The sequence below is a fragment of the Gadus chalcogrammus genome, chromosome 14 (genome assembly GCF_026213295.1).
Source record: "Gadus chalcogrammus isolate NIFS_2021 chromosome 14, NIFS_Gcha_1.0, whole genome shotgun sequence".
Classification (NCBI taxonomy): domain Eukaryota; kingdom Metazoa; phylum Chordata; class Actinopteri; order Gadiformes; family Gadidae; genus Gadus; species Gadus chalcogrammus.
Genome location: NC_079425.1, coordinates 11,031,778 through 11,058,865, shown reverse-complemented (window position 1 = coordinate 11,058,865; position 27,088 = coordinate 11,031,778). Strand labels below are relative to the sequence as shown.

Here is a 27,088-nt window from a genome sequence, read left to right as displayed (position 1 = left end):
ACGGCCACTTCTCTGCAACCTGACCCTCAACACGTCTGCATCACACACACTAGGTCTCTGTCTGAGCGGATCTCCATCACTAGAGCGAGGGGCGCAGCAACAGAACACACTCTATAACGTTCTGTGCAGCCGCTCCATGACAGCTTTGTGACACCCAAAGACAGACCATGACGGGACCATGCTCACTCTTGGATGGCTGGTGAAAGCTGTAATCTGTGTTTTGCATTTAAATGACTGTATTTCCTAACATCTGTCTTAGCCTGACAAGTCATACACATATTCATTATTTGATTACATATGGTAACATGTGAGTTTTCATTGCCACTATTTGACTGTTAAGCGAATAATATTGCACTAGATTGCCTAACCTATATAGAGGGAATTGACAGATGGCACCGTGGGTCCAAAGAAAGATAAAGATGCGTTGTGGAGCAGCCAAGCAGTAAGTTGCTTATTTAAACCAGTCCAGTGTGTGTGTCGGTCTATCTTTCTCTGCTGACGTGTACTTTATTCATCATTTATTTCCCTCCCTGCCTCTGTCTCTGCTGCCACTTCTCACAGCCGGCCACTGTCTGTCCATTTGGTCTGGATGCGATAGGAGAGACAAAGGGGGTTACTTGCCCCTTTCTCATCTCTTTCCCATTCATTTATGTTTGAACAACATTTCTGCATGAAATTACAATGTGTTGTACTTTGTAATGTGTCGTAACATCAATTTAGCCGATGCCTTCCGACAAGATTGCAGGCGGAAATGTTTATGGCATAAGAAAATTAATGGCAGCCTAATTAGTGGTATTTATTCATATGTCGTTAATTTTTCATGGTGGCATAGTGCGATGCACTGCAGTTGTCAAACATAAATAATGGAGACAATCCGAGGCTTTGTTCATATATTGTTGAGGATTGCTCTAGATTTAGGGACTTTCTCACTTGTCTCTCGAGTTGATACAGTGAAGCAACATAAAGAAAACCAAACGATAACAGATTATGGAGGCCATCTCTTTGTGTGTCCTTTGAAACATGCAGGCTCTCTGGTGCTCATTGTTTCCTTCTCCTCTGTCCATCGTTCTCCTTCTGCCTGCCCCTCTTCTGCCTGCCCATGTAATCCAATTGTGTGTCGCTCTGCCGAGCATGCCTCTTTAATACAAACCAGGGTCTGTCGTGTTTTTGTGTACAAGCTTTTATATCCTTTACTCTCTCTCTCTCTTTACTCTCTCCTTCTCTCTTTCCCCTTCTCTCTCCTCTTCCTCTTACAGACCTAAGACTTAAAGAGGGATATGGAGTCTCAATCTCACGTTAACTTCGGTCATTCAGCTCACTCAGATTATTGTTCTTGTTCCTCGGGAGTACGGACACAAGACAAGGCAGCCTCTGCTTCGCCCTCACCCTGTACCTCTGCATAGAGAGCCCCTCAAGAGTATCGCTCCCTTTCGGCTCATCTTTCGGCTCATCTTTCCACCTCCATTGTGTTTTTACAGCCCACCATAGTCAACTGTCCCCAGTTGACTATGACTGAGTCCACTATTCACTACATTCCAAATGTTTACCTCAACAATATGGACTTCAACCTCTTCAGGAGTATTTGTTTTTTCTTGTTTCTTTAAATTTCCATTTCTTATGGTCACTTAATGGAGATTTGAGAATTGAGAATTTCACATGTAGATAACAGTACTTATCTTGTTACAGCTACTTACTGCTGTATATTTTGCATTTATATCAATGGTGCTAACCTTTTGTACTTTTGAATATGGAGAGAGAATGCTTGAGAGGTCGGTTTTTATAACATTATATTTTACTATAACATGTGTGTGTGTGTGTGTGTGTGTGTGTGTGTGTGTGTGTGTGTGTGTGTGTGTGTGTGTGTGTGTGTGTGTGTGTGTGTGTGTGTGTGTGTGTGTGTGTGTGTGATCAGGATGGGGAGGGTTGGAACCCCCCCCATCCTTTTAGAACCCTTTCTTACACCACTGAATATATTGACAGAGGTATGTTGCTGATCCAGCACACCGATTGCAGTACACTAAATGTATTGTATCATAACTAATTAAGTGTTGATGATCTACTTATTGTGGCCTTTATATTGGGCTATTTTGAGTTTGGGGGGGGGTAATTTGTATTTTGCTTTGCGGCTGTGTTTCTTATCAGAACTCCGGGTAACAAGTCCGGCGTAAGCCCAAAGGGTCAGACCCCCGAAGACGCCGGACGGCGGCATGGGCCCAGCCGCGACGCCAACTCCTCCGTCTCAGACCTCGCCAACTCTGTCACCAGCGACATGCTCATGGTAACCTCTTTATTTCACTTAAATTATTTAGAAGCAACGCCGGTGACCCACTATATATATCACTGGGGGAAGGGGAGCACGAAGAGAAAGTCAAAGTGTATGTATGCTGTGCTCAGGAGGCTCAATTAAAAGCAAAGACACACGCAATATCTTTAAACAAAGGTACAAAACCATGGTGGCAGGATTTGACAATGAGCGTTTAACACAAGCAGGCCCTGAGAAAAGGCAGTCCAAAACTAATTGAAACTGTCTGGCACATGAACAGTTCTTGTCATCATATTAAGCTGATCATGAAGGGGGGCTGTGCTGTAACACCATCATTTCGGGACCCCACAATGCATATCCCTATTCTGAATCCAACTAATCACAATCTCTGGAGCCTATTACCTAAGTGGTGCCTCACAATAGCACCACAGTCGTTCATCTGTTGATTGGACATTCAAATATGGGAACCAATAAAAAAACGGGTCTCTGTTGGCCTGGTGATTATCAAACACTCCAACAGACACTTTCCAGTCCCGGTGGATACCGCTGAGCGCTCTCTGTACCTCGGGCTCGGCGTCAGGCGGAACAGATGCTCTAAGGGGTAGATAGATAGACATACAGTACTTGGATAGAGCTAGTGATTGCATTCCAGCATGGTATTTTGAGAACGCCCTACTCCCACTTGGTTCCTCGTCACCCACGTGACTTTGGGCGTCCGTGGCATCGACTGATGAATGCCTAGAGTTCTGTGGGCCCATATCGTAGCTAATTGGAACATAATTACCGTGGAATAGCACAGAAGTGTGTGTGTGTGTGTGTGTGTGTGTGTGTGTGTGTGTGTGTGTGTGTGTGTGTGTGTGTGTGTGTGTGTGTGTGTGTGTGTGTGTGTGTGTGTGTGTGTGTGTGGTGGGGAGTATCTGGATGCTGAAGTATTCCTTATTCAGCAGAGTTGGATAATGATCAGTGATGGAACATTCAGTGGTGTGTGTTGGTCGTTACAGGGCACGGGGACTGTCTCAGTGTAATTACGTGGCTCTCTCTGAAATGTCGGTGGTCTTCAGATGCTTAATGACGATATTCACTCCTGGAGGCTCTGCCAAAGTGGCCCATGGTTGTTTCAACCCTCTTATTAAAATGCCCATCCTACACTGGCTTTGGAGCCACACGCGTTGGTCTATGGAAAGGCAATTGGCTGGCAAGAGGCAACCTGTTTGAACTTTGCATTGGATCGGTTTGAAGAAGTGATCCTGGGGATAAGTCATTGAGCAAATAAAAAAAAAGATATTGGGCTTGCGACCTCTTTGATTAGGTCCTGCATAATGTAGTTTGGGATAGGTCCGTTTCCACTGTGATCAGGAGTGACAGCCCTTCATGCACGGACGCCCCGTCTTCAAGTATTGTGTTAGAATAAGATATTTCTGACTCTTTGTCTTCGAGCATAGTGGCATGTCAAAGTGATTGTGGAAGTTGTGATACTGCCTGTGGCTGCATAGGGCTTGAATGGGACAGACCAATGTCTCAAATTGTTAAAGAGTCATTGGAGCCATCTGCTTTCCGAGAAGAGAGGCATCCCTTTGTGACTACACGAAGAGAGACCAGCAGCACCAGGGCGTTGGGAGTAAAACACATAATGGGAGATTACATTTCAGGCACCGCACAGCTGTTTTGGTTTGCAGTAAAACACAGTTATTTTGGCAGCTATTCCTCACGCTTTTTTCTGTTAAGCCACTGGAAGGTGGCCTGGGGGTCTCTTCACCAGACCAGAATCTAGCTCTCATCTCCCCACATCTCTGCACACCTTCCTCTCTTATCTCTCGGCAAGCCCCAGCTATGTGTCAGTCAAACACAGTTTGGGTGTTTGAAGTGCAGAGGAGGTCACTAAATCGGTCCTCGAACCCTAAAAAGCTTGTTTTCACAGTTCTCCACCCCGTGCCCTGTGTCTAGTCCCCCGGAGGTTATTCATCTGTGCAGGAACACGCCGTTACCAGGGATGTCTGCGACCTGGCGATGATACGCTGTTACCGCCAATTCAAAATCTGCTCTGAAATAATATTTCTACCAGAAACAACGGGAGAAAAAAAACTAATATTTTCCACACCGGCAAAATTGTTCGGGTGATTCGGTTAAATGTCAGGAAAATAAATGATTAACAATGTGTCCTTTCAATCATTTCAATGAAAGCAAAAACGAAACCGTTTGGCAAACCACTGCAATTTAAAATAAATCCAATAAGGCTCTCTATATTCGGCCTGCCGGGGCTAAAAATAACCCACTGCATTGACCTTGTGCATCCCTGCATTCTGTTTCCTATTGCAGCTGTCCCCCGGTTCCGAAGAGGACGACCACGAGGGTCCAGTCTGCGAGAAGCTGGGTCGGGTCCAGTTCAGCGTAGGCTACAGCTTCACGGACTCCACCCTCACCGTGAAGATCCTCAAAGGCCAGGACCTTCCCGCCAAGGACTTCTCCGGCACGTCCGACCCCTTCGTCAAGCTCTACCTACTGCCGGACAAGAAGCACAAGCTGGAGACCAAGGTCAAGAGGAAGAACCTCAACCCCCACTGGAACGAGACCTTCCTGTTTGAAGGTCTGGCTGGGCAGCACCATGAGCCCCCTTCTTGTTGGGAATGCAAAGGGGCACATGGGGAAAACGCTTGAACGCGTTCTCATGCACACGTACCACACGTGGGTCTTGGTGGATTGGATTCGTTTGACCTTTGTTCCTCCATTGGCTTCTGTTTTCAGGGTTCCCCTATGATAAGGTGATTCAGAGGACGCTATATCTCCAGGTGCTGGACTATGACCGCTTCAGCAGGAACGATCCCATCGGAGAGGTGTCCGTTCCCCTGAACAAGCTGGACCTGGCCAACATGCAGACCTTCTGGAAGGAGCTGAACCCATGCAGCGATGGCAGTGTGAGTATATAAGCAGAGGGGGCTAGAGTAGTGTGTGTGTGTGTGTGTGTGTGTGTGTGTGCAGTGTTTGTCTGGAAGTGGAGAACAGTGGGTGAGGAGGGGGCGGGGAGGGGTAGAAGAACAGGAGAAAGAGGCAGAGAAAGGGAGAAAAGATGTGGGACAGAGTGTGACTGCTGACGTCACTCCTGGGTGCCTTGGCTTTGCCCCAGGGTGATGCGAAGACTTGCTGGAGGGGGCAGATGAGGAAGCAAAGGGAAGTGTGGGCTGGATGACAGGTAGACTGTGAGAACACAGCCAGGTGGAGATCCAGCAGATGCTTTTGGTTATTGGTGGGAAACAAAACGTTGCAGATGACGGTTGTTTGACTGTGGGGTGTGCCCTGTGTTATAATGTAGGGGAGCAGAGGAGATCTACTGGTGTCTCTATGCTACAACCCCACCGCCAACATCATCACTGTGAGCATCATCAAAGCCCGTAACCTGAAAGCTATGGACATTGGAGGCACATCTGGTAAAATGACACTCCTTTTTGATGCTCTCTTATTCTTGTCCATCCACATAGCCGGTCCTGCTTCATTGTCTTGAACTCCATCAGTAGCAGAGAACACAACTCCATTTATTCAATCGTGTAATTCTGGGCATTTCCCTGCACAATGATTTTGAAAGATATGTCCCTCGGAAGTGGAGGGGACAATGATAAAACCGGAAACGGGCGGAAACACTGCCGTCTTCTCGTTGTCAGACCCGTACGTGAAGCTGTGGTTGATGCACAAGGACAAGCGCGTGGAGAAGAAGAAGACAGTGGTGATGAAGCGTTGCCTGAACCCTGTCTTCAACGAGTCCTTCCCCTTCGACGTCCCCGCCCACGTGCTGAGGGAGACCACCATCATCATCACCGTCATGGACAAGGACAAGCTGAGTCGCAATGATGTCATTGGCAAGGTACTGCCTTCTCCTTCCTTTCCTCCCTACCTCATTTTTTTCTTCTTCTTTTCCCTTCTGATCTCTTGACTCCTGAGCCACTGTGCTGACGCCGGTCTATACTGCCCCCTGCTGGAGCAATGTCAAACTCAGCAAGACGTGCACTGGAAATTGAGGCAAATTCCCGCTGCCTCAAACTCATTTTTTTTATAAATTATATTGCAGAGCGCCCCTTGTAATAAATAAAGCTCATCCCATGGGATTATACTTATGGATAGGTATAAAGTATATTTTATTCAGGATGTATTTTATTACATCCTGAATCAAATACACATTTCCCCCTCATATAAATTTGAATGCGCCCAGTCCCTGCTACTTTTGCAGTAACACAACTACACTATCAGTCTACATTATACTATAAAATAGGTTTTGTACTAGTTCAAATTATATTTGGGGTCCTGTGTTGGACTTATGGACTTATAGGATACAAGTCAAAAGCAAGTCAAAACATTTATTTCTCCATGAATCGTTCTTTAGTTTATAAATGCTCATTAGCATTTCAGGCTCAGATTGATTTGGCTCATATTACTCCTCTCCAATTGAGCTACACCCATCTGCTCTGGACAAGTCCACACCAAGTTCAGTTCAAATACAAAATCAAGATAAAAAAATAATATTCAGTGTTTTTAAGCTAGAAGCAACGATATATTGCACAATGTGGTAATTCTATGAGAAAAGCTTAACCCTCTTTCAGACGCGACCATCAATATACACCACTGCCCAGACAGAGCTCCACACATCCACACCTTGGCGTAGGCGTACCATCTCGTCATCGATGTCCATCCATCGTGCTTGAAATAGCATCGGAAAGGCACTTTGACGTCACAAAAGGGGCTGGGGTTCGGAGCAGAGTAGAACGTTCATAAACTGGTTGACAGAAAATCGCAAAAACCTAAGATTTTACACCTGTTTCCCTAAATTACGGCTTTATTTAAGTCACAGTATCAAACGGAATAGACGGCTATGTTGAAGGTCATATATGAAATTGTACAAAGTACGTTTCAAACAAAAGAGAAAACAGACTTTGAGAACCCGTTAACGGTTTTGACCTTCTTCCTCCTGTCAGATTTATCTGTCGTGGAAGAGCGGCCCAGCGGAGGTGAAACACTGGAAGGACATGATGGGTCGTCCTCGCGCTGCCGTGGCCCAGTGGCATGCTCTCAAGGCCTGAGAGGAGGCCGCACCTGCCAAGGCCCCGGCCCCCTCCCCCCTCCACACCTCCACACCCGCCACAACCCCCCCCCCCCTGCTCAGAACCTAATCCTCTGCACATATCTCCCCCCCCTCCAACCCGCTGTCCTGCTGTGAGGGCCATCTGTGTCCCGCTCTACCTGTCCTCAGTCATCGCAGCCACTTATCGCTCCAGCTCCTCTTTGTTCTGGTCCTAGTCCCAAACTAGTCCCCCAGCCTAACCCCTAAGCTTCTGGGAGCTTGTCTTTGATTCCCCCCCTCTTGTCTTTATATCCATAAGGTTCCCAACCCCCCCCCCCCCCCCCCCCCCGGTAGCCCCGGGGGTATGTTCGCTCTCTCTGAGCTCCGCCAGGGACTCTTTGATCTCTCAACACCGCCGAGATCCAGCTGATGTTCCCGCCGTCAGCAGGGAGGTAGCGGGCTCATGTTACAAACATCACGATGTGTGGGGACCGATATTGACCCCTCGCCGCCTGCCCGCGGAACACGTTTTAACCCCCTCCTCGAGCTCTACCGTGTGCATTCCTGAAGACCATGACTTACTTTTCTCTGGCAATCAAACTGCCCTGATCTGTATCTGATCAACCCCCCAACCCCCCCACCCCCCGTCTCTGAAATGTAACCTGCTTTATCGAGAAAGGCTGAACGCGTGCTGAGAGGCCCTCTTCCATCGGCAGTGCAGACGTGTTGGGGACACTGCCATGACACCCACATGAGTTGTTGAGTTTCCTTTTTGTGTGACTCTCTTTTCCTTGACCCACTGTAATTATTCTCCCTTGGCTGGAACCTCCCGATGTCTGTGCGTGCTGTGGGTGATGTGTTGTAACCTATTTTCCTATTTTCTGGAAAGAATAACCCCAAATGAGAGGGAAAAAAGATAGTGATAAATGTCGTCTTATATTTTCCTTTTGAAAAGAATAAAAAAAATCAACATGTTCTTCCAGAGACAGAAAATAAGCAAAAAGCCAGCTTCCAAAATGTGTGTGTGTGTGTGTGTGTGTGTGTGTGTGTGTGTGTGTGTGTGTGTGTGTGTGTGTGTGTGTGTGTGTGTGTGTGTGTGTGTGTGTGTGTGTGTGTGTGTGTGTGTGTGTGTCAGTAGGAAGAACATGCATGCAAGTATTATATGTATGTAGGATTATTGGTACATGTTGTGTGTACGTGTATGTCTGTGTGTGTGTGTCTGTGTGAGAGAGTTCATAGTCTACATACTCATGTATTTCTTGCCAACAGCTTTGGAGGGTATGCACAATATGTGTGTGTGTGTGGTGTGTGTGTGTGTGTGTGTGTGTGTGTGTGTGTGTGTGTGTGTGTGTGTGTGTGTGTGTGTGTGTGTGTGTGTGTGTGTGTGTGTGTGTGTGTGTGTGTGTGTGTGCGTATGCAAGTGTGTGTGTGTGTGTGTGTGTGCGTATGCAAGTGTGTGTGTGTGTGTGTGTGTGTGTGCGTGTGTGTGTGTGTGTGCGTATGCAAGTGTGTGTGTGTGTGTGTGTGTGTGTGTGTGTGTGTCTGTGTAAAAGTTTTGGGAGCTAACATTGCTAAAGCACTTCTGTTACACCTCATAATACAGGTAATGGGAATACATTTATCGTATACATCTTGAAACTCGAGAGAAGAAAGAACTTGAACAGGGTTATTCATGTTGAAGTGATTCACTTTGTTGTCCGTGCTGTGCTCAATAAGGCATACATGAGGTTAGGGTAAGGGTAGGATTAGTGTTGTATGGAAAAAACGTTACGGGATCTGCTTGCATTGTACGAAGTGTCTACTATCAGATCCATGCACTGATATTTTTATTATTATAACTAACTAGTATGTGAATGACTGGGTGGTAATTGGTCAATAACAATACCTGACATGGCTATGTTGGGTCTAATTTGCATTTCAATCTCAACAAAACCTGTTTGAGACCTCTATCAAGTCACAAACATTATTGCTGATTGGCTCTTGGTCAACGTACATTACAAGAGTAATACGCTCCAAAAAACTGAAATGTATGCCATTCCACTCTTTGTATAGTAGTGTGTGTGTGTGTGTGTGTGTGTGTGTGTGTGTGTGTGTGTGTGTGTGTGTGTGTGTGTGTGTGTGTGTGTGTGTGTGTGTGGGGGGGGGGTGTCTGCGAGTATGTGTATGTGTGAGTAAATAGTTGTGAATGTCCGTTTGTGTGCCTGTCTGTAATAAGTGTTAAGTCTTTGTGTAAATCTGCACTGATATCAGTTTTTGCCAGTTTTATACAGAACAATATTGTTTTGATTCTGTATGAAATGATACAGGTGTACAAATAGATATGTTGATAATGTTCTTCTGCTTTCTTTTTCCTTTGTCACTGAATCAATGTTGACGGTGGAGCGGGAACACACCTGTCTAAATAGCAGTGTTGACTTCCTGTTTCCTGGCTTCAGAGAGATGTTTTCTTTTCGGGAGAGGGATAAAATGAAGTGTAAAGCTGTAAAGACAGAGTGCCACAAGGAGCTTTACAAACAAACTCATGAATCGTAATTCTATTCTATATTTCATGTTCTTTTGACCTTCAGCATGGCCGGAATTTGTATGCTAATTTGTTTGTTTTTGTGTTCGTTTTGCTCTCAAGTTCCCTGACACCATGATAGTGAAAGTAGACTTGGCTTAGCATCTTAGCTGATGCAAGCTTCTCAACCCCACCCCCCCCCCCCATACTTTTTGGCACAAAGTGTTCTGAGTGCCTTATGACCTGTTGGCAGCCATATGCTCCCTCTCCCTGACTCTGTCACGAGGACGAGGTGAGACAGAAGGTGATCATTACCTACTTTTGCAGCATTGTTATCATGAGCTGTGACTCAGGTCCCGACCCAAGCACCAGAGTATCCCATAATAACCACGGGCACAGCGTCAAGTCTTCTCTGCCCTGCTGGTCCCGTGCTCAAACGTGTGGCTTCCCTCTGTGTGCCCAGCAGATATTGTTACATTCCAAACCTGCCATGTAAGATTCTGGTAGTATATGCCAATTTAACAAAGTCAAAACAACAGGGTTTATTGCTTTACCTGCCTTTGAAAAACCTGAAGATCGTCATACATATATCGTCACACAGGCATTCAAATTCAGACATGGCATCTAGGGCATTCTCTGTATAGGGAGCTGCTTAAAACACAGGAAGGTTAACCAGAGAGTGATGCATCCTAATTCCAATAGTTAAAAAACGGGGAAGTGTACTGTATGTAAAGTATTAACTGGGGGAGTGTATCTGTTTGTCCTTGGTATCTCTCAGTCCCCTCTCTCTCTTTTCTTTTTGTAGTCACATCAGTGGGGTGCACAATGTTATATATCAACCATTTATTTTTGGAAACATGTACAGTGTATATAGATATATAAATGTGTATATAAAAACGAAGACACTCCTGTGACCGTTCTTTTTTCCACAAGTATTCATCGTACTTTCTTCTTACTTTTTTTCAAACTCAACTCAAAAAGTGTGACACAAAAGCACCCACACAGTGCTGGTAAAATGTTTTTGGAGGATTTTTTGTTCATGTTGTCTTCGAGAATCTTTTGAGCCTCAGCTCAAAAGATTCACAGTTGGGTGGATGCTGGCTTCTTGTCAGTCTGCATCTGAACATTGAATAGTAATAATAAGGACTAACTGCATTTGCAAATGAACACATCATTAACCCATCATTATTGGAGATACTGCCGGTGATTCCCGTATTGGCCCTCCTTCCTCTTGGGAATCTGGTCTCTGAGGCTCTAATGAGAGCCAAGATGTCTGAAGTTAATTCATCTTTAGTTGATGCTGTTTTCCAGCAGTATGGAAATTGCTCACATACATGGCCTTCCCACACTTTCCTGCTACAACACACACACACACACACACACACACACACACACACACACAGGATCACTGGATAAAAATATGTCTGTGTGTGTATGTGCCGTTGGGATTGCTTTATGTGACACATCCAACGGAATGCAGCCCAATCACCCTTGGCGTCAGAAGTCTCTTTAACTCTGCGTCTAACTTCCATGGGCCTCTGATCTCCACTGCACCAGGGATACACGAGAGGCTGACAGAGACACACATCAAAGGAGTAAAGGATGACATGGATATTCCTGGGGAATATCTGCAGACGACAACAGTGAGCTGTCACGATCAAGAGACACAGCAGGGGAGAAGATAGGAGGAGTAGGGGTGTAGATGAACGCATGCAAAAGCAACAGCAACACAAGGGGAACGAATGCACTGATTCTGCTACCACTGAGGTAAACAATGCATGTGAAATGTAGACCTCCTGACGTTGGGTTCTTTATTCCAGAAAAGCATGGAGATTAACTATTGTGCCCTGCGTTGTTGCCCAGGATTAATCCTATATTATTACTATATATTATTATTATATTATTACTTCATGATGTTCCTAACTGTTTATCGGACAGATGGCACGGGAGAAATAGGCACTCAGAGGGGATCCCTCCTGACGTCACTTCAGTCTATTCTGGTCCAAGCGGAGCAAATTCAGGTAAAAAGCTGACCTAGCCCTTCTCAGTGTGATATTATTACGCAGGACCATGCGCATATGACCATCTCGGTCTTCAACGGCAAAGCGGCATCCCTCTGTGCCTCGTATCTCCGTGTCATGGCGAATATGCTCTTTGCGTTAGGATTCCATGCACATCCTCTGGCCAGAGGGGGCTCGATCGCTATCACTCTGCTTCTGTCCAACTGTCATGGGAAAACAACCCGGAAAGGCGCAACTGCTAAAAAGGAAAGTGAGGCTTGTATCAGTGTTCATGCAATGGGTGATTACCAAATTGATTTGAATGATACCACACCGCTGTTGCTATAAATCATTTACCCTGCTCCATAGAAGTCATCTCAGGGGAACAAATATAGATTTGACAACATCAGAGCATATCATGTATTGAACAATATACCCCTTGAGATGAGCCAATCTTGTTTTTACACGCGGCTCCGTAGGCTACATATTATTTTCTAGGTTAATAATATCGACATGATTAGGCCTACGTTTTATTTCCTTCTTGACAAGCCTATAATAACATCCACGTAGTGAATAATGTGAATTACTTGATAAGCGTTCCATCTGCTGTTGGAAGATTAGCGATCAGCAGGTGAGAAGCTAATAGCATGTGGGATGCAGACTGCGGTGCGACCAGCAGTAGCACTATGCTTCCACCTCATGCTCAGGAGCCGGCACTGCACCCAGTCCCCCTTAGGCAATACACGATACATTACCCAATGACATGACACCTTCACAGAATACGTGAGACAATAACTATGGCAACCAAGTCCAATCAACATAGTTTAATAACTGTACACAAGAAAGGCCATAGAACTTAGGTATCGAACAAACCGTAATTGTAGAAGTGTAACCCTCCAATCTTTGTACACACAAAGCATCTTTATTAAATACCAGCATGTCTAACCTATACAATATCTTATTAAAAACAAAGGCTTACACAATGACATTATTCAACCAAACTCTATTTTTACGGAAAGCAGTCGATACTGGCATAATGGCTGTGGTTCTCAAAGCTGGAGACGGTGCAGCTTGAATTATTCTGATGGAGCAGAGTCTCTGTTGCAGTGTCCAGAAGGCACTAAAGCTTGATAGGCTCTACTTGTCCAGATACTCCAGGTTCGGGGCATCCAACCGCTGTTCCTGGTCCCGATTCTTTGTGTATTCCTTCAACATATCCATGATTTCTCCTTCGTAGGGTTCAGGTGTTGGCAGGGCCTCTACCAGTAACAAAACACAAATGTACTTTTTAGATGGGAGAACAGTCAAAAGTTAACATTACCAAAACCGGTTGTATTTTTTTTTTTTTTTTGAGGCGGCAGGGGGTGTTGGTGTAGAGATTTATATCAGAATTAATCCATTTCACTACTACTACTACACACGTTTCACCTATAATAAAGTGCTTTAGGTTTTCCCTTAATACACCATTTCATTCATTTCATGTGAGGCTTTAAGCTGATAGGGCAGTTTTATTAAATTAAATTAATTACATTAGTTGTCTTCATGTTTTGTAACTCAATCATTGTGTATCAATTTGTATTATTAAAAATAGGACTTCATATAATAACCATTCTTCGTTTTTGAATGTGATATAGCCTAATGTTTTCTTTGATTAAAGGATGGTGTCCCTCCCCTCTGACTGACAATGAAAGTAAGTTACCAGCCACTGTAACCTAAAAGTAGGAACGTTTATATAAAAAGCAATTGCCACTCTCTTGCAACCCTAATTGGTTTTCCATTCAGCAATGTAGCACTTCTCCTATAACACGTACCTGTAGCCCAATAGTAGATATCCCAGTCGTTAGTAGGCTCATTGATCAGCCTGTCATACTGCCGAAGCTGTGTTTCACTCATTGTGTCAAGGTAGCGCTTTGCAAAATGGCTACAAAAGAAGATTCCATTTAGAAAACAATACATACTTTTACAAGGAACTTCATTGCACATAGGCCTACAGGGGGGTTTTCAGTAGAGAGGGTACTGTGTTCGCTCCCAAATATCCAGTCTACCAATCCGTTTGCAGTGGTAGGCACTAGGCAGTGGAAGTGTTCCCCACCCCTACCTGCTCATAAAAGGGCCCCTATTTGACCACCAAGTGTGAGAGTGATTAGCCATTACAAGCCATTTTCAAAATATGCACTGCCCTCGGAAATCACAAGTGGGAGTGTCAGCCCAGATGTATGATGGATAGATCAGTCTACCAGCCTACCAGCTGGATTACATCAACTGGTAGGCTTATCTATCCATCATGCATCTCGGTGGATAATCCTATTTTTGATGTCACTATGTCTAACGGCCAGGCAGATTTTGAAATGGCTTGTAATGGCTATTTCCACTCAGACCTGGTGGTAAAATAGGGGCACTTTAATGTTATGCGTGTCATAAAATCATCATGCAAAAACTATATATACACACAATTATAATATTATCATTCTATTAGTGACACACACCTGAGCAATATGCAGTTCTCCAACATTCCCCTCTTGCGGCTCTCGTACAGGAGACGGCGCCTCTTGATGTTGATGGACTCCCCCGTCTTCTCTTCCCAGGGGGGTAGAGGGATATCAATGAGGTCACCCTTCGTGTCCTCGGGCGCCTCTCCTCGATAACCACGGGCCGACATCAGCCCCGTTACAGCGGGTCTCAATGACAGGCATACCCTGTTCACCAGCTGAAATGTACAACATAGAGATAAATACAATTCTCAATACAAGAATAAGAGCAAAAGTGTTATCATTCAATCATTTACAAAGGCATAGCGTTATTTTTTCTTGAGGCTTGATAAATAATGAATAAGGATTGTACTCAAATAAGCGTATGCGATTCTTTCAGATATAATTTAACTGTAAATATTAAAAGCCACTATGACACTATCGTGTTATGTTTAACGGATATGCAATATGCGGTGATTGTAGCGTTGTTCACCCGTAGTGTATTTTCTCAATATGACATAACCCATATAAACTATCTATGCAAGAATGTCGCCCTCTTGTGTGTGATGGGCAATACTCGACCCCTAGTTAAAACGATAGTATTTAAAACAAAATATCTGATGCTAGACTATTACAAACTAACTACACTTTAATGACATGGATGGTGGATGATGTTTTAAACGCAATGAAAAGTTATATTGTTGAAATTCAGATGCCTAGCTAATGTTAGCTGCACACTGAGCAGTTTTGTCTTTGGTACAACACAAACAACCCCACCCGGTAAATACTCCTGAAAAAACGAATTACTCACGGTCTTTACTGCAACAGAAGATAACATTTTAAACTTCGTTCTTATTTTCCGCTAACTGGCAAAGGACGTCTCAAATGAAGTCTGAGAGTAAGATCACATAACATACACAATGTCAAGCAGTGAATATTACACAAGTGGATGTTACGACGTCACGACGAAACGTAAAGTGGTACCTATACCGACGCCATATTGGTAAGGTAATAGCTAACCATGTGGTAACTGTGGTAACGATACCACTGGTGGACCGCGAGGGTATTTTGACTTCTGAAATAGCAAAACGACACACATATATATATATATATATATATATATATATATATATATATATATACGTGTAATAAATATTGTTCAGTCTAATCAAATAAATCGTTGCATACTTTAGTCATTCAAAAATAGTGTCACCTTGTGCTTTCAATCATATGTTTCCATTTATGTTTTGTATTCGTTTGTGTTAATTTGTGTGCTACATCAACACATTCGGAGCATTACCGAAGTTTCTGACTTTTGCTGCCCACTGTTGCCTACTGGTCATGGCCTTCTTACAGTAATACTTGTGTATTAATGGGAAGCTGGCACTCTTTGCTCAGCAGCCTCATGTGCATTTATCTGCTTTTTTCCATAGTAAAAAAGTATATGTGTGTGGTGGTCGAAGAAAGGCCCTAACTATATATATATATATATATATATATATATATATATATATATATATATATATATATATATATATATATATATATATATATATATATATATATACACACACACACACACACACACACACACACACACACACACACACACACACACACACACAGGATCACTGGATAAAAATATGTCTGTGTGTATATATATATATATGTATATATATATACATATATATATATATATATATATATATATATATATATATAATATATTTATATTTAAAAATTGTCAATGGGCTTTCTACTGACTCTGTTTTCCGGCGCGTTCGTGACGTTAGAGGTTAAACACAACAGGAACACACTCGTCTATTTTAGAGTGATTTCCCGCGTTTTAATAAAACGCATATACGCGATAAATTAGTCGTAAAAATGAAATACGTATCAATTGACTGAGTTATGACATTTATGATTTTGGTTTCGATTAGCTATGTTTTGTAAGTTATTTACCCTGCATAGTTTTGATTTGATTTTAAGGAGTAAGATATGCAGACAAACGGAACCATAATGTATGGGAAGTGTGTTTCAGTCCGGCGCAATTTGATAAATGCACTGTTTTAGGAGCCATCAGTAAACAGGCAAATTCGCGTTATGTCTTGTATGCTGTGTTTTTCGTCTCTTAATGTTCATAGGTCGCAAAACACGTGCGTAATCCTATATCCTGGATGTTAATTAGATGTAGGTTCTGAATGTGAGTTTGCATTGTTGTAATATTCCGTAATCGACTTTCCATCCCTCTGGTCGATTAGCATGTTATAGTCGAGTTTTAGACGAGGCATCATATTGTTGTAATACTGACTCAACAAATATTGTTATCAAATATAATTCTACAAATTGCATATTCGAACAAAGTTAAAAAGGAACGCATACAAATAACTGGCTGCAGGCTTATATTACATTGATGAATTTAGGCCTACACGATGGCTTCCGCAGAACCTGCGAACGATACATCTCAGAACGAGCTCCTAAATCTCTACGATGACATGAACGAACATTTCGAGGTTAGTTTACAGACGACATGTTGACATTGTGGCAAAGAGTAATCCATAGTATGAGTATGTATTGTATAAAATAGATTGATTCTTTTGAATAAATAGTGTGTGTATAACATGGTAATATGTTTTACATACTGTACTATAATGAAATGCATGTAAACGCATCCGAACCTAGATTCCCGTTCTCCGATTTGAGCATCACCACTGGATAACTGTTGATACTTTCTTCATTCTAGGGGAACGACTTTGACAAAACAACAGAGGCAAGTGAACTTTATGACGCTGTTCTGACTGGTTTAGTCAATCAAGACAAGTCGGTGGTGCCTAATCAAATGCAAAAACGTCCAGCTATAAATACCCCACATGAAGTGGGGAGAAAACTACCATCAATAGACCGAGGAGAACAATCCACAAGTAAACATTCCTTGTATGTTGGAAATTTCTCCTGGGTGAGTGACATAAGTTTTTTGTTGCATACACAATGATGCATACGGTTCAGGATTATGTTTGTAAGGTGGACACGTGCAAAACACAGTGCAAAGTCATGTTAATTCTTATATTCTGCTTCTTCCAGTGGATATCTGACAAAGATCTTATGCACATGGCACAATCTTTGGGAGTGATGGACATAATAGAGATAAAATTTGCAGAGAACAAAATCAACGGACAGTCAAGAGGGTAAGATTTGAGGTGCTTTCGCCATTTGTAAGAGAGATAGAATCCACCCTCTACGATTTGCGCCAAATCCCCCTTGCAATTGCTTCAGATGCTCTGAGACTAACCAGTTCACACTGCTGTTATTTTCTACCCAATGTTCTAAAACCATGTAGTGTTGTTGCAAATCTTTGATCGATCTGGGTTTTTGAAGGTCTGAAGCACATACTTTATAGATTTTACTCTGTATACAGGTATGCCGAAGTGGTGGTGGCCTCGGAGGGATCATTGAGGACGTTACTGGATAAAGTACCACAATGTAAAATAAGTGGGGAGAATCTGAGCTGTCGCTCAGCAACATACCAAAACCTTGCCTTTTTTGAGACGCTGGCAAACAAGCGTAAGGATTTTACATCACATTACAAATATATAATAATTATATATAATGTAAAACTATAATATCATTTGTTTGTTATTCAGGATGTCTTTATAATTATTGTTCTGTGTCCTCTATAGGTATGCCGATGCGTGTTAAGGATCCCAAAGAATTGGACTCGCCACCGCCCAACTCTGTAAACCTCAACCCTCCCCCAATGCCATTGATTTATCCCCTTATACCCCCTCCAAACTACCCTCCTTCAAACCCATTCCTCAATCATCCACCACCTCAACCCATGCACATTCCTTTAAATATTCCCCAACCTATGGTCCCTCCTTTCCCCCCACCACCTTTTCATTATGGTCAGCCACCCCCAAGTCTTCATATAAATCCAGCCTTCTTGCCACCACACACCACACACAACAGTGGTGCTTACCAGCCCAAAAAGTAAGATAATTTTGTGGTGTACAAAAATAAATGTTATAGTTTTGCAGCCATCCACAAACCCGCATGTTGTATATAAATGTGTAACTAGGCTGATTCTTACTTGATTTCAGGAACTCTACTCAAAAATCTGATGATGATTTTGAAGAGCTAATGAACAGAAACAGGACCATAACCAGTACAGCCATCAGCAAGGCTGTTTCAGATGCCACAACAGGTAAATGTATACCTCAAACGGTGAACTCAATACGGAACACATTGATATCACAAAGCAGACATGATCCGTTTACTTACAAACAGTTGTAAAAGGCATTAACTAATTTACACAAACTGTCTGCCCTTCTCACAGGCGACATGCACATGGCAACCGAGACTCTTTTGACTGCTATTGCAGTCATTAAACAATCCAGAGTATATGAAGATGATTGCTGCCAGGCCCTGGTCACATCACTCAAAGACTGTTTAGTATCCATCCGGGGCAACTATGACTCAAGGTTTGAACGCTACTAATGTAATTAAGTCTTAAAGCTTATTTCACCCAACCTTTAACCTGTAGTCAACATTCAATTGTATGATTCTCCTCAGGAGAGACCGGGAGAGGGATCGTGTCAAAGAGCGAGATCGTAACAGAGACCGTGAAAGAGAGGACTCTCATGGAAAGTCCCGCAGGTACAAAGAACGTTCCTGGAGTGGGGGGAGGGACCGGAATCATGAGCGGGACACGCGTGAGCGAGACACTCGTGAGCGAGAAACACGTGAGCGAGACACGCGTGAGCGGAACACGCGTGAACGAGACACGCGTGATAGGAACACTCATGAGCGGGACACTCGTGAGCGGGACCCTCGTGAGCGGGACCCCCGTGACCCTCGTGAGCGGGACCCTCGTGAGCGCGACCCCCGAGACCCTCGTGAGCGGGACCCCCGTGACCCCCGTGAGCGGGACCCTCGGGAGCGGGACCCTCGTGAACGGGACACTCGTGAACGGGACACACGTGAACGAGACAGGCATAGGGATCCAAGGGACCGATACCGCTAGAGTGGTAAGCTTGCATTAGCTCTCTGGTGCAGCTTGCACTAACTGATAGTTTTTTAAAGCCCCTCAATGTATATGTATGTACAGCGATCCTGTAGTACTAGCGCAACCGACAGCCTAAGGATTAAGCTGTTATTCAATACTGAAATTGTATATTATTATTTTTATTGCAATTGTTGTGGCCCAGATAATGTTTCTGCACGTGTATGTCTCATGCATACTTAAAATTGATCACTAATTTCTCTTGTACATTCATGTTTTTCTGTGAGCTTCAGAATAGGCATTGTATGTGTATTTGATATTGTCACAGTGATTTATGACTCTTAGAGTTTAACATCAGTATCTAAAGATCTGACAATGAATAGATTGATACTTGAATAATTCTTAAGTTCATATTTTTCAAAAAGATTCATTGAGCCAAACATCTTGGCCACATAACAGTTGGTTTTTAATGTGTGTTTTGCGATCATACGTTTTTACCGTGTGAGCATTATTTTTTTATATATAAATCGCTGGGCATTCTCTGACCATGTAGAATACAGTAAGAAAATGACATTTAAAATGCATTGCATTGAAATTAGAAGATTTAATTGGGCCTTAACCTCTTAAACTCGAGGTTCCCGTGATCACTCTAGCAGCAAAAGGCAAACAACACTGCCCGTAGAAATGGTCATATCAAATTAAACATGAGAAACCCTGCTACAAGCACATGTAAGTCAATTTTACACCCACCAAACAACTCAAACAGCAAGCATATTAATTAGACAAATTAGACAATTAAAAATAGGCTGGAGCTTAAAAGGTTAAAAGTACAACTTTAGAATGTAGTTATGGTCTGTTTTGAGAAATTTACAGTTGTCACATGTGGGCACCTGTTACTTGTTGTCCCTCAACGTTTTAGTGATATTATTATTGAAAGCTATACCTTCCCCCTCACCCCCCAGAACTTTCCATCCCCGGACAAGACTTAGTTTCTGCATCAAGCCCAGGGGCTTCTGGAATTATCAAGCAGGGACTGATGGTGAGATCGACAAAATGAACTATTTTAAAACCAACACACTCAAAAGCCCTACATGCCTTTTGTTGTTTGCCTGTCTGTTCACTTTTCATTTTTGGTCATCAGTTTTTTGTAAAATGACCAATAGATTTTTAGGCTTTGGCTGAAATTCAGTTTCTTGTACTTACATGTAAATGATCAATTTCTTTAATATTTTGTATAAAATTTGGGCTTAATACATTGACCAGAAAATCTTCCTTAACCATGTGTGGTTCTATTCAATTTATTAGGCGTTCAGGTTATATTTGCTGAAAAATATGTCTGTTGGGCAACATGTCGTGCTATTGCAAGGTCATAACTTTAACTGACAATATGTCAGTCATTGTTTGCCTCATAGGGTTGAAATTGTGCGCACTTCATCTTTTCACAATGTTCCCTGAACTAACTGAACTAACTGGAGCTTTGATGGCTGCCACCAGCTTTCAGAAATATTTGCAATGGTTGATCATCATGACCAGAGAAATAGTCAAATGTATGATATATCAGTCATTGGGGGAGCTATATATCATAATTGCTACTAATCTGCCTTTAAGAAAAATGATAGGCTCAGTCCGTCCAATCTTTGTTGAATTGCAAAAGAAAACCTTTTGAAAATCCTCAAGTTTCTTGCCACGTTGCATCAGGAGATTGCTGCATCAATCACAACTTCTTAACAATCATGCATCAGGTTCACTGTTCACCTGCCCTTGAGGTCATGGCCTGGTTCAAATGATTGTGAAGAGGAAATGCCTGAGGTTCAAATGTCAAGAATTCTGACGTGAGAATAATGAATTATTAGGATGATTTGATGATGAAAAGCCATGTCACACTCTCAGACATACTGGGACACTTGTATTAGACAAGCTAGTTACTGACATGATTTCAATAATGTATGTAATGGCTGGTAAAATAAATCTAGGTGAAATAGATAAATACAGCAATGTATCGGTAAATATTCTAAAACCTAATCTCTTCAAATATTGTGAAGTTTTTTTTAAGTTGAAACAACGTGATTTGCAGACGAGGTCGGTTGAAAAGGGATAACATTTTCTGCGTCTTTTTTGAACTTATTTAACCATAAAGTTGATTTTACAGTAATCTACGACCTTACCTGTAGCAATCCCTTTTTTTTGCAGTTGTAAATTTACTTTTTTATTGTCTTCCTATATTCTTCCAGGACCAATCACACTTTCTCTCATACTAAATGCTAGGGGTTACTCAATGATAATTATTTTTTCGTATAATGCAAAATTGAACCATAAGAACAACAAATAACAAAGGAACAGTACAAACTAAAGTACAGAGTATTGTCCAAGGATTATTTTCATGGTCATTCAAAATAATATTGAGAAATACTAAAGGTTTGTGAATTTAGATTTATGTATTTCGATTAATAATATATTGGTGTTTGATCAATGGAGCTTTGAAATAAGGTAATATGGCAATTGGTATTTTACATCAGAAGTCATAATGGGTTATTTTGTTGGCGTTAAACTGCCATTTTGAGAGGAGTCAAGAGAGTTGTAGTACTGTAAATAATAAATCAACGTAAATATACTGTAGCCTAGGCTAACTTAGTTTTCATTAGTCTTGCATGAGAAACATTTTGGCCGTTTCAAACACAACAATGTCCTCTCATAAAGGCAAAATATGTTCACGATTAATTACTAATCAATTACCAAAATAACATTATTATAGCGCAATAAATACCATTCCAATGCTCCTATCCTTTCAAACTGAAGGAGGTCATTGAGACGTTGTGATGTAAAAGCTCTAGTTCTGTCATTATATCAATGGGTACAGAAACTTGGGAATTATTTGGAATACATTACTATATGTATATATTCAGGATATATACATTGAAGAATTGTTGTGATTTATATATTATTTGTCTGTCAGTAAAAAATAGCCTCTTTTAATCTCTTTTCAATAGTTTAAATGTTTTATTTTTTTCTCCTGTTCCTAAGAAAAAACAAAGTAGAGTACCTTAATTTCAGTCCATGCTTTGAAATAAAGGACAGTACCGAAAGATTATTATAGCATTAGTTCCCTCGAGATTAACTTCTTTGATTCGCTTTATTTACCTACATTGTCTGTCCAATCAGATACAAATACAACTAATTATATAGTTGCCTTGACATTTAAGCATTCTCCCTTTGCAAGGTACACCTGAAGAAAGATTCAAATGTAACTTTGACTATACCCTGTTTAAATGTAGGTTAATTCCTTAGCCATGTGATCCTCCTGGCCTAGTGGAGGCCATAGACTATAGGGGGGAGGGAGATGCAAAATGCTTTCTGAAATATTAACATCATCGCAATGATAGGAATTGATTAATTTTTCAATAGAGGACACTTGAAGGTGTTATTTGTTGAATGTGCAGACCACCACCATTAGCAAGTAATTAAAGATAAATAAATGACAGCCAAGTGTCGACACTCACCATCTGTGCTGACAGGCAAATTGAAAGCTGGATAAAATAGTTGAAAAATACTAAAGTGGACCCACATAGCCTTCTCTGAGCAAGTTCTTCATTTGCTCCCAAGACGGTTTATCGCTGTGAAATAATTGGGTTACAATTGTCTTTCTTTTAACACATCTAAGAAACACATTTATTTCATGGAATACACACTTGTAATTACGGTAAGATCTACTCATGACTTAATGATGGGGCAGTGATAAGCACACATTCACACAATCTGCAATTTTTTCCAGCTTTCCTTCCTGCCCTTGCTGGTAATATTTGTTCAATATTATAGCCTACTTTGCTCATCTTGTCAAAATATGCAGCTCTGGTAGACTTGTCCATATATCCGATTGTTGCCCCTCAGTGCGGTTTTTAGGCTTAGTGTAGCCAGCTAGCAAAAATATATCTTGGGTATTTGGAACTTTCTTCGTAGTTAGACCCCTGGTCTCATAGGATCAATGATCAAATGTCCCTGTTGGAAACAATTGTATGAGCCAGAGGTAGGGAGTTCCAGAGGGTAGGGGCGGCGATGGCGAAGGCTCTGTCCCCCATGGTGCGATACTTGGTCTTGGTGATGGAGGTGAGAAGGTTGGCATCAGCTGAGCGTAGGTGGCGAGTGGCGATGGAGGAGATCTGTTATGTACGAGGGTGCAAAGTTGTTAAGCGCTTTGTAGGTGGTGAGGAGAATCTTGAAATTGATGTGTTGTTTTATTGGAAGCCAATGAAGTTGACGGAGGAAGAGAGTAATGTGTTCTCTGGAGGGGGAGTTAGTAAGCAGTCGAGTTTTGTACATATGGCCATTTTTGAAGAATAGTGGAGGGAGGCCATACAGAATGCTATTGCAATAGTCCAGTCTGCAATTGGTGAAGAAGTGGATTAGTGTTTCGGCAGCTGAGGATGAAAGGGTGGGTTGCGGACGTGGAAGAAGCTCTATGTATGGACATAGAGCTTCACGAGTATAATTTTCACTCCTTTTATTTATTTATTTTTTACGGTGAACGGCCTAATGTATCTATTTTTCCTTTCGTAAAGGATGTTCCCTATGCTAAATAGGAAAGGAACCTTTGAAGCACCTTTCCCTAGCATTAAGAGAATAAGACCAGGGCTGCATCCGAATACCTAGTACATACTATTTCTAGTGTCTACTACTTGACCATACTACACTTGACTGTGTAGTACGGTCTACAGACATGCGTAGAACGCCTCCGAAACTCCACCGGATGTTTGGAGATGACGTATCTCCCCCCAGATGGCGGCAAAATTTACCTGTTTTCCGTCTAGTTATCGTTGCTATTAAATAAAAAAATGTCTCTTTCTACGCGAATGTGTCTTGAAATGGATATCTCTGCTAGAAGGCGTCGTCGTCGGTCATCTCGTAGAGCGACTTACCGGCAGGTTATGTTGTATATATGTGGAAATTTGGTAAGTCATTTTTTTGGAATAATAATAATACATTTACAGTTATTTGTTACTCCGTGAAAAAGACGATTGAAGTTAATTTTTCCTTTTTTATTGAACACACACACACACACACACACGAATAAAAAGCCGCTGTTGGTGGTGTCGGGTCAGCCATCTCTTCTTCGTTTGTTACCAGACTCCGGTTGCATTGTGGGATAGCGTAGTGTGCTCCGTGGTTCACTTTGGCGGTAGTATGCATTCGGAAATGACTTCCGTACTACAGAATGCATACTACAGTATTCGGACGCGCTAGATTTTTCGCATACTACAAAATGCATACTATATAGTATGCAAGTACGAGTATTCGGATGCAGCCCAGCTCTTATTATGGCTGCCGCTTAGATACTTCCGGGTCATTTCAATCAGTTAGGAACTTATCTAAGCAAAAATAGTCTGGGGCCTGACTTAAGATACCGGGCAAGGAAGATTTTAAAACGTCCTGTGTGATGGCTAATCACACTCAAAATGCATTTTGCTCAATGTATTGCATTCATATTGCATTTGCTTTTTCTGCCTTCGGTAGAAAAAGGTTCGCTATATTCGAATTGTATAGATACGTAGGCCTACATAATGATGAAGTTGTTTACGACACATCTATACCTTTGCATCCACTTTCTCTTTTTGCACTGTCTTTACTTTGCACAACGTTTTGTAATCAAACCATTAAACCACAACATAAAACGGGATTTCACTTGGAGGTCAGATGCATGGACCTATAAAGAAAGGTCAGATGATGCGCTATCATATATTTACGCGCGCTATCGGAAACCACCTGCACGTTCACAGTAAAAGGCGAAGGCGATTATAAGAGTTTTGATCCTTCTGGCTTTCCATCTCTTCTGTCGCCGTTTCTGACGTACGCGTTCCCGGGATCCAAGATCCAAATACAAATACAAGATCTCAGCTCCAATAAATCAAAGTGCCAGCCCATCTGTCGCGGGATCTCGGGCTTCACTGCGCCAATAAGCAAAACCAATTCAAAGGGATGGGCCGCCATATTTGTCTGTGTCCATTTATGTTATGGGCACATGTTGGGACGATATCAATTCGATCGATAATCGTTTTATTTTCCTAGGACTGCGCAACAAGGATAACTAGCCGATTCCAGAGCAATGTTTTTCCATCGATGTTATTTTTCCCAATAGTTATTCACCCATGAGAAAACAACGCTATACTTTGAAATGCAACAAAAACTATGATCGCAAAACGAATAATATCTGTGGTACCTTGTCTTGTATGTTTATGTGTAGTAGGGCTATACGATGCCTAATTCATCTGCTTAAATAATCCTCAAACAATGTGTCGTTCAACGATACATTGTTTCAGCGTCGCAATTAACGTTTGACACTTATTTGAAAACAATACTACTACCTTTATGTTTAAACGTCGAGCCAACATTTATTTTTCTTTAAAGACATATTAAATGTCCGTAACACTTTAGCCACATGTCGGCCCTTTGCTTATCGAACGCATCGACCAAATCTATGTTTTAAAACTAATCCGAACGTTTGGTTAACAAAAACGTATAAAGGACCAATCCTACGGAAGAAGCATGCTCTGAAGTCACTAAAGATGTATTGCTGCAGACACCGAAATCTCAATTGTCACATGTAGGCGGCGACACAGAGCACCCTTTCTGTAAAAACAACACCATACCTACTCTGTCTTCGGTCTTAAGTGCTGTGGCACATTTGAGTGACCATGGAGTGCGTTTGCCGTCATGTAGTTGAGCGTTAATACGGCACGATTGCTGGATGAAGAAAACTTTTGTCTGGATCAGGTCTGAAGCAAGTGGCGACAGTAGAAACATGGCTGAAGGAGATGTTCTGCACAGCAAAATAAGGCTCCACGATGGCATTGGAAGTGTAAACAGCTCCGAGAGCTTCAGGAACGGTTATGTGAAGAGCTGCGTCACCCCTCTCAAACAGGACCATCAAAGGGGATTTTTGTTCAACGTGTGCAGGTTTTGCAACGAAGACATTCTCAATTCAAAATTGTTTAAAATTTCAGCCCTTTATGTTGGTGCATTTATATTTTTTCTAGTTTCTTTTATTTTTTCTAGGGGTTTACAAAGTGACTCGCTTTGGGATTTGCGGACTTTTTTGTCGGGGTTCTCTCAATCTATCAGTCCTTTATTCAGCATAGGCTGTGCATTCTTCTTTTTAACATTTTATCTGAGAAGGAAAAAGAAAGAAAGTAATACCTGTTGGCTCCTATCACTACCAGCATCATGTTTCCTTGGAGATTTTTTGGTTTTGCGGTTTTTGCAATGGGGAGAGGACCAACACCAGATGCAAATGGTGGGCAGGTTGTTGTTCGTGTTGGGATGTGTAGGTCTACTTACACTGATCCCGACTTTGAAACTCAAACACAGTATTCTTATACTGTTTTTTGCAAGCGTTGTATGGTTGGTTTCGTTCACTAGTTTAACCGGCCTGCCTCCATTATTAAGGCCATTCTTTGCTTGCTTTGCTGGGATATGTGGCTCACTGTTGGGACTCGGGTTTGACCATTATTACCCGTCGAGGGAAGTACCAAATAGGATTTCCAGCGCAGAGGAAAAGGTCCCAGTGATCAGACCGAGGAGGAGGTCCAGTTGCGTTTCATTGGGAGAGACGTCAACCAGCTATTATGGAAGTTGTAAGATGCCCCGCAGACCCTCCTTGCCATGCATATCAAGAGAACAGGTAGGTCCTGCTGCAGGTGCTCTTTGTAAAGTAGGCTTACTACGTGTTCATGCAGAAAAGACATGCACAGAAAATAAACTTAAAAAATAAGAGATGACAACAATTTACCACAATTTATTCTTTGTGGAAACATTTGTGTATTTTG

General features: G+C 42.1%; 4 protein-coding genes across 8 annotated transcripts in view; 3 read left to right on the top strand and 1 right to left on the bottom strand.

Moving 5' to 3' along the window:
• The window catches only part of LOC130403112 (synaptotagmin-7-like), a 58,350-nt gene extending 51,024 nt beyond the window's left edge, over positions 1–7,326 (top strand). Inside the window, exons 7-12 of the mRNA XM_056607284.1 lie at positions 2,143–2,278; positions 4,580–4,847; positions 5,006–5,175; positions 5,571–5,685; positions 5,917–6,116; positions 7,222–7,326. Of these exons, the coding sequence (XP_056463259.1) occupies positions 2,143–2,278; positions 4,580–4,847; positions 5,006–5,175; positions 5,571–5,685; positions 5,917–6,116; positions 7,222–7,326 (994 nt within the window). The remainder of the gene's footprint in view (positions 1–2,142; positions 2,279–4,579; positions 4,848–5,005; positions 5,176–5,570; positions 5,686–5,916; positions 6,117–7,221) is intronic.
• A 5,262-nt stretch (positions 7,327–12,588) lies between these two features.
• Positions 12,589–15,329, bottom strand: sdhaf2 (succinate dehydrogenase complex assembly factor 2). The gene is made up of 4 exons (XM_056607966.1): positions 15,087–15,329; positions 14,294–14,514; positions 13,619–13,728; positions 12,589–13,066 (listed from the first exon to the last, which is right to left on the bottom strand). Exons 1-4 carry the CDS (start codon positions 15,111–15,113, stop codon positions 12,945–12,947), a joined length of 480 nt encoding a protein of 159 aa, XP_056463941.1. The 5' UTR covers positions 15,114–15,329; the 3' UTR covers positions 12,589–12,944.
• Positions 15,330–16,083: 754 nt separating this feature from the next.
• LOC130403551 (cleavage and polyadenylation specificity factor subunit 7-like) lies at positions 16,084–21,595 on the top strand. Of its 5 annotated transcripts, none has more exons than XM_056607963.1 (9): positions 16,084–16,431; positions 16,699–16,788; positions 17,019–17,231; positions 17,357–17,460; positions 17,691–17,836; positions 17,953–18,262; positions 18,373–18,476; positions 18,609–18,753; positions 18,845–20,323. In XM_056607963.1, exons 2-9 carry the CDS (start codon positions 16,708–16,710, stop codon positions 19,293–19,295), a joined length of 1,554 nt encoding a protein of 517 aa, XP_056463938.1. In that variant the 5' UTR covers positions 16,084–16,431; positions 16,699–16,707; the 3' UTR covers positions 19,296–20,323. The 5 variants fall into 5 exon arrangements, with proteins under 5 accessions (XP_056463938.1, XP_056463935.1, XP_056463937.1 ...); XM_056607960.1 differs by having other exon boundaries at positions 16,085–16,478; XM_056607962.1 differs by having other exon boundaries at positions 16,085–16,478; positions 16,674–16,788.
• Positions 21,596–25,109: 3,514 nt separating this feature from the next.
• Positions 25,110–27,088, top strand: part of pde3b (phosphodiesterase 3B) — a 37,394-nt gene continuing 35,415 nt past the window's right edge. Inside the window, exon 1 of the mRNA XM_056608513.1 lies at positions 25,110–26,943. Coding sequence (XP_056464488.1) covers positions 26,011–26,943 — 933 coding nt within the window. The 5' untranslated portion in view covers positions 25,110–26,010. The remainder of the gene's footprint in view (positions 26,944–27,088) is intronic.

Excerpts from the sequence above, each read along its gene's own strand:
- sdhaf2 (XM_056607966.1), bottom strand. The coding sequence starts at position 15,113 with ATGTTATCTTCTGTTGCAGTAAAGACC. Across the intron at positions 14,515-15,086 it reads CTTCTGTTGCAGTAAAGACC|CTGGTGAACAGGGTATGCCT; the intron begins GTGAGTAATTCG and ends TGTACATTTCAG. Across the intron at positions 13,729-14,293 it reads GAGAACTGCATATTGCTCAG|CCATTTTGCAAAGCGCTACC; the intron begins GTGTGTGTCACT and ends CTTCTTTTGTAG.
- LOC130403551 (XM_056607961.1), top strand. The coding sequence starts at position 16,708 with ATGGCTTCCGCAGAACCTGCGAACGATACATCTCAGAACGAGCTCCTA. Across the intron at positions 17,232-17,356 it reads ATGTTGGAAATTTCTCCTGG|TGGATATCTGACAAAGATCT; the intron begins GTGAGTGACATA and ends TGCTTCTTCCAG. Across the intron at positions 18,754-18,844 it reads CGGGGCAACTATGACTCAAG|GAGAGACCGGGAGAGGGATC; the intron begins GTTTGAACGCTA and ends GATTCTCCTCAG.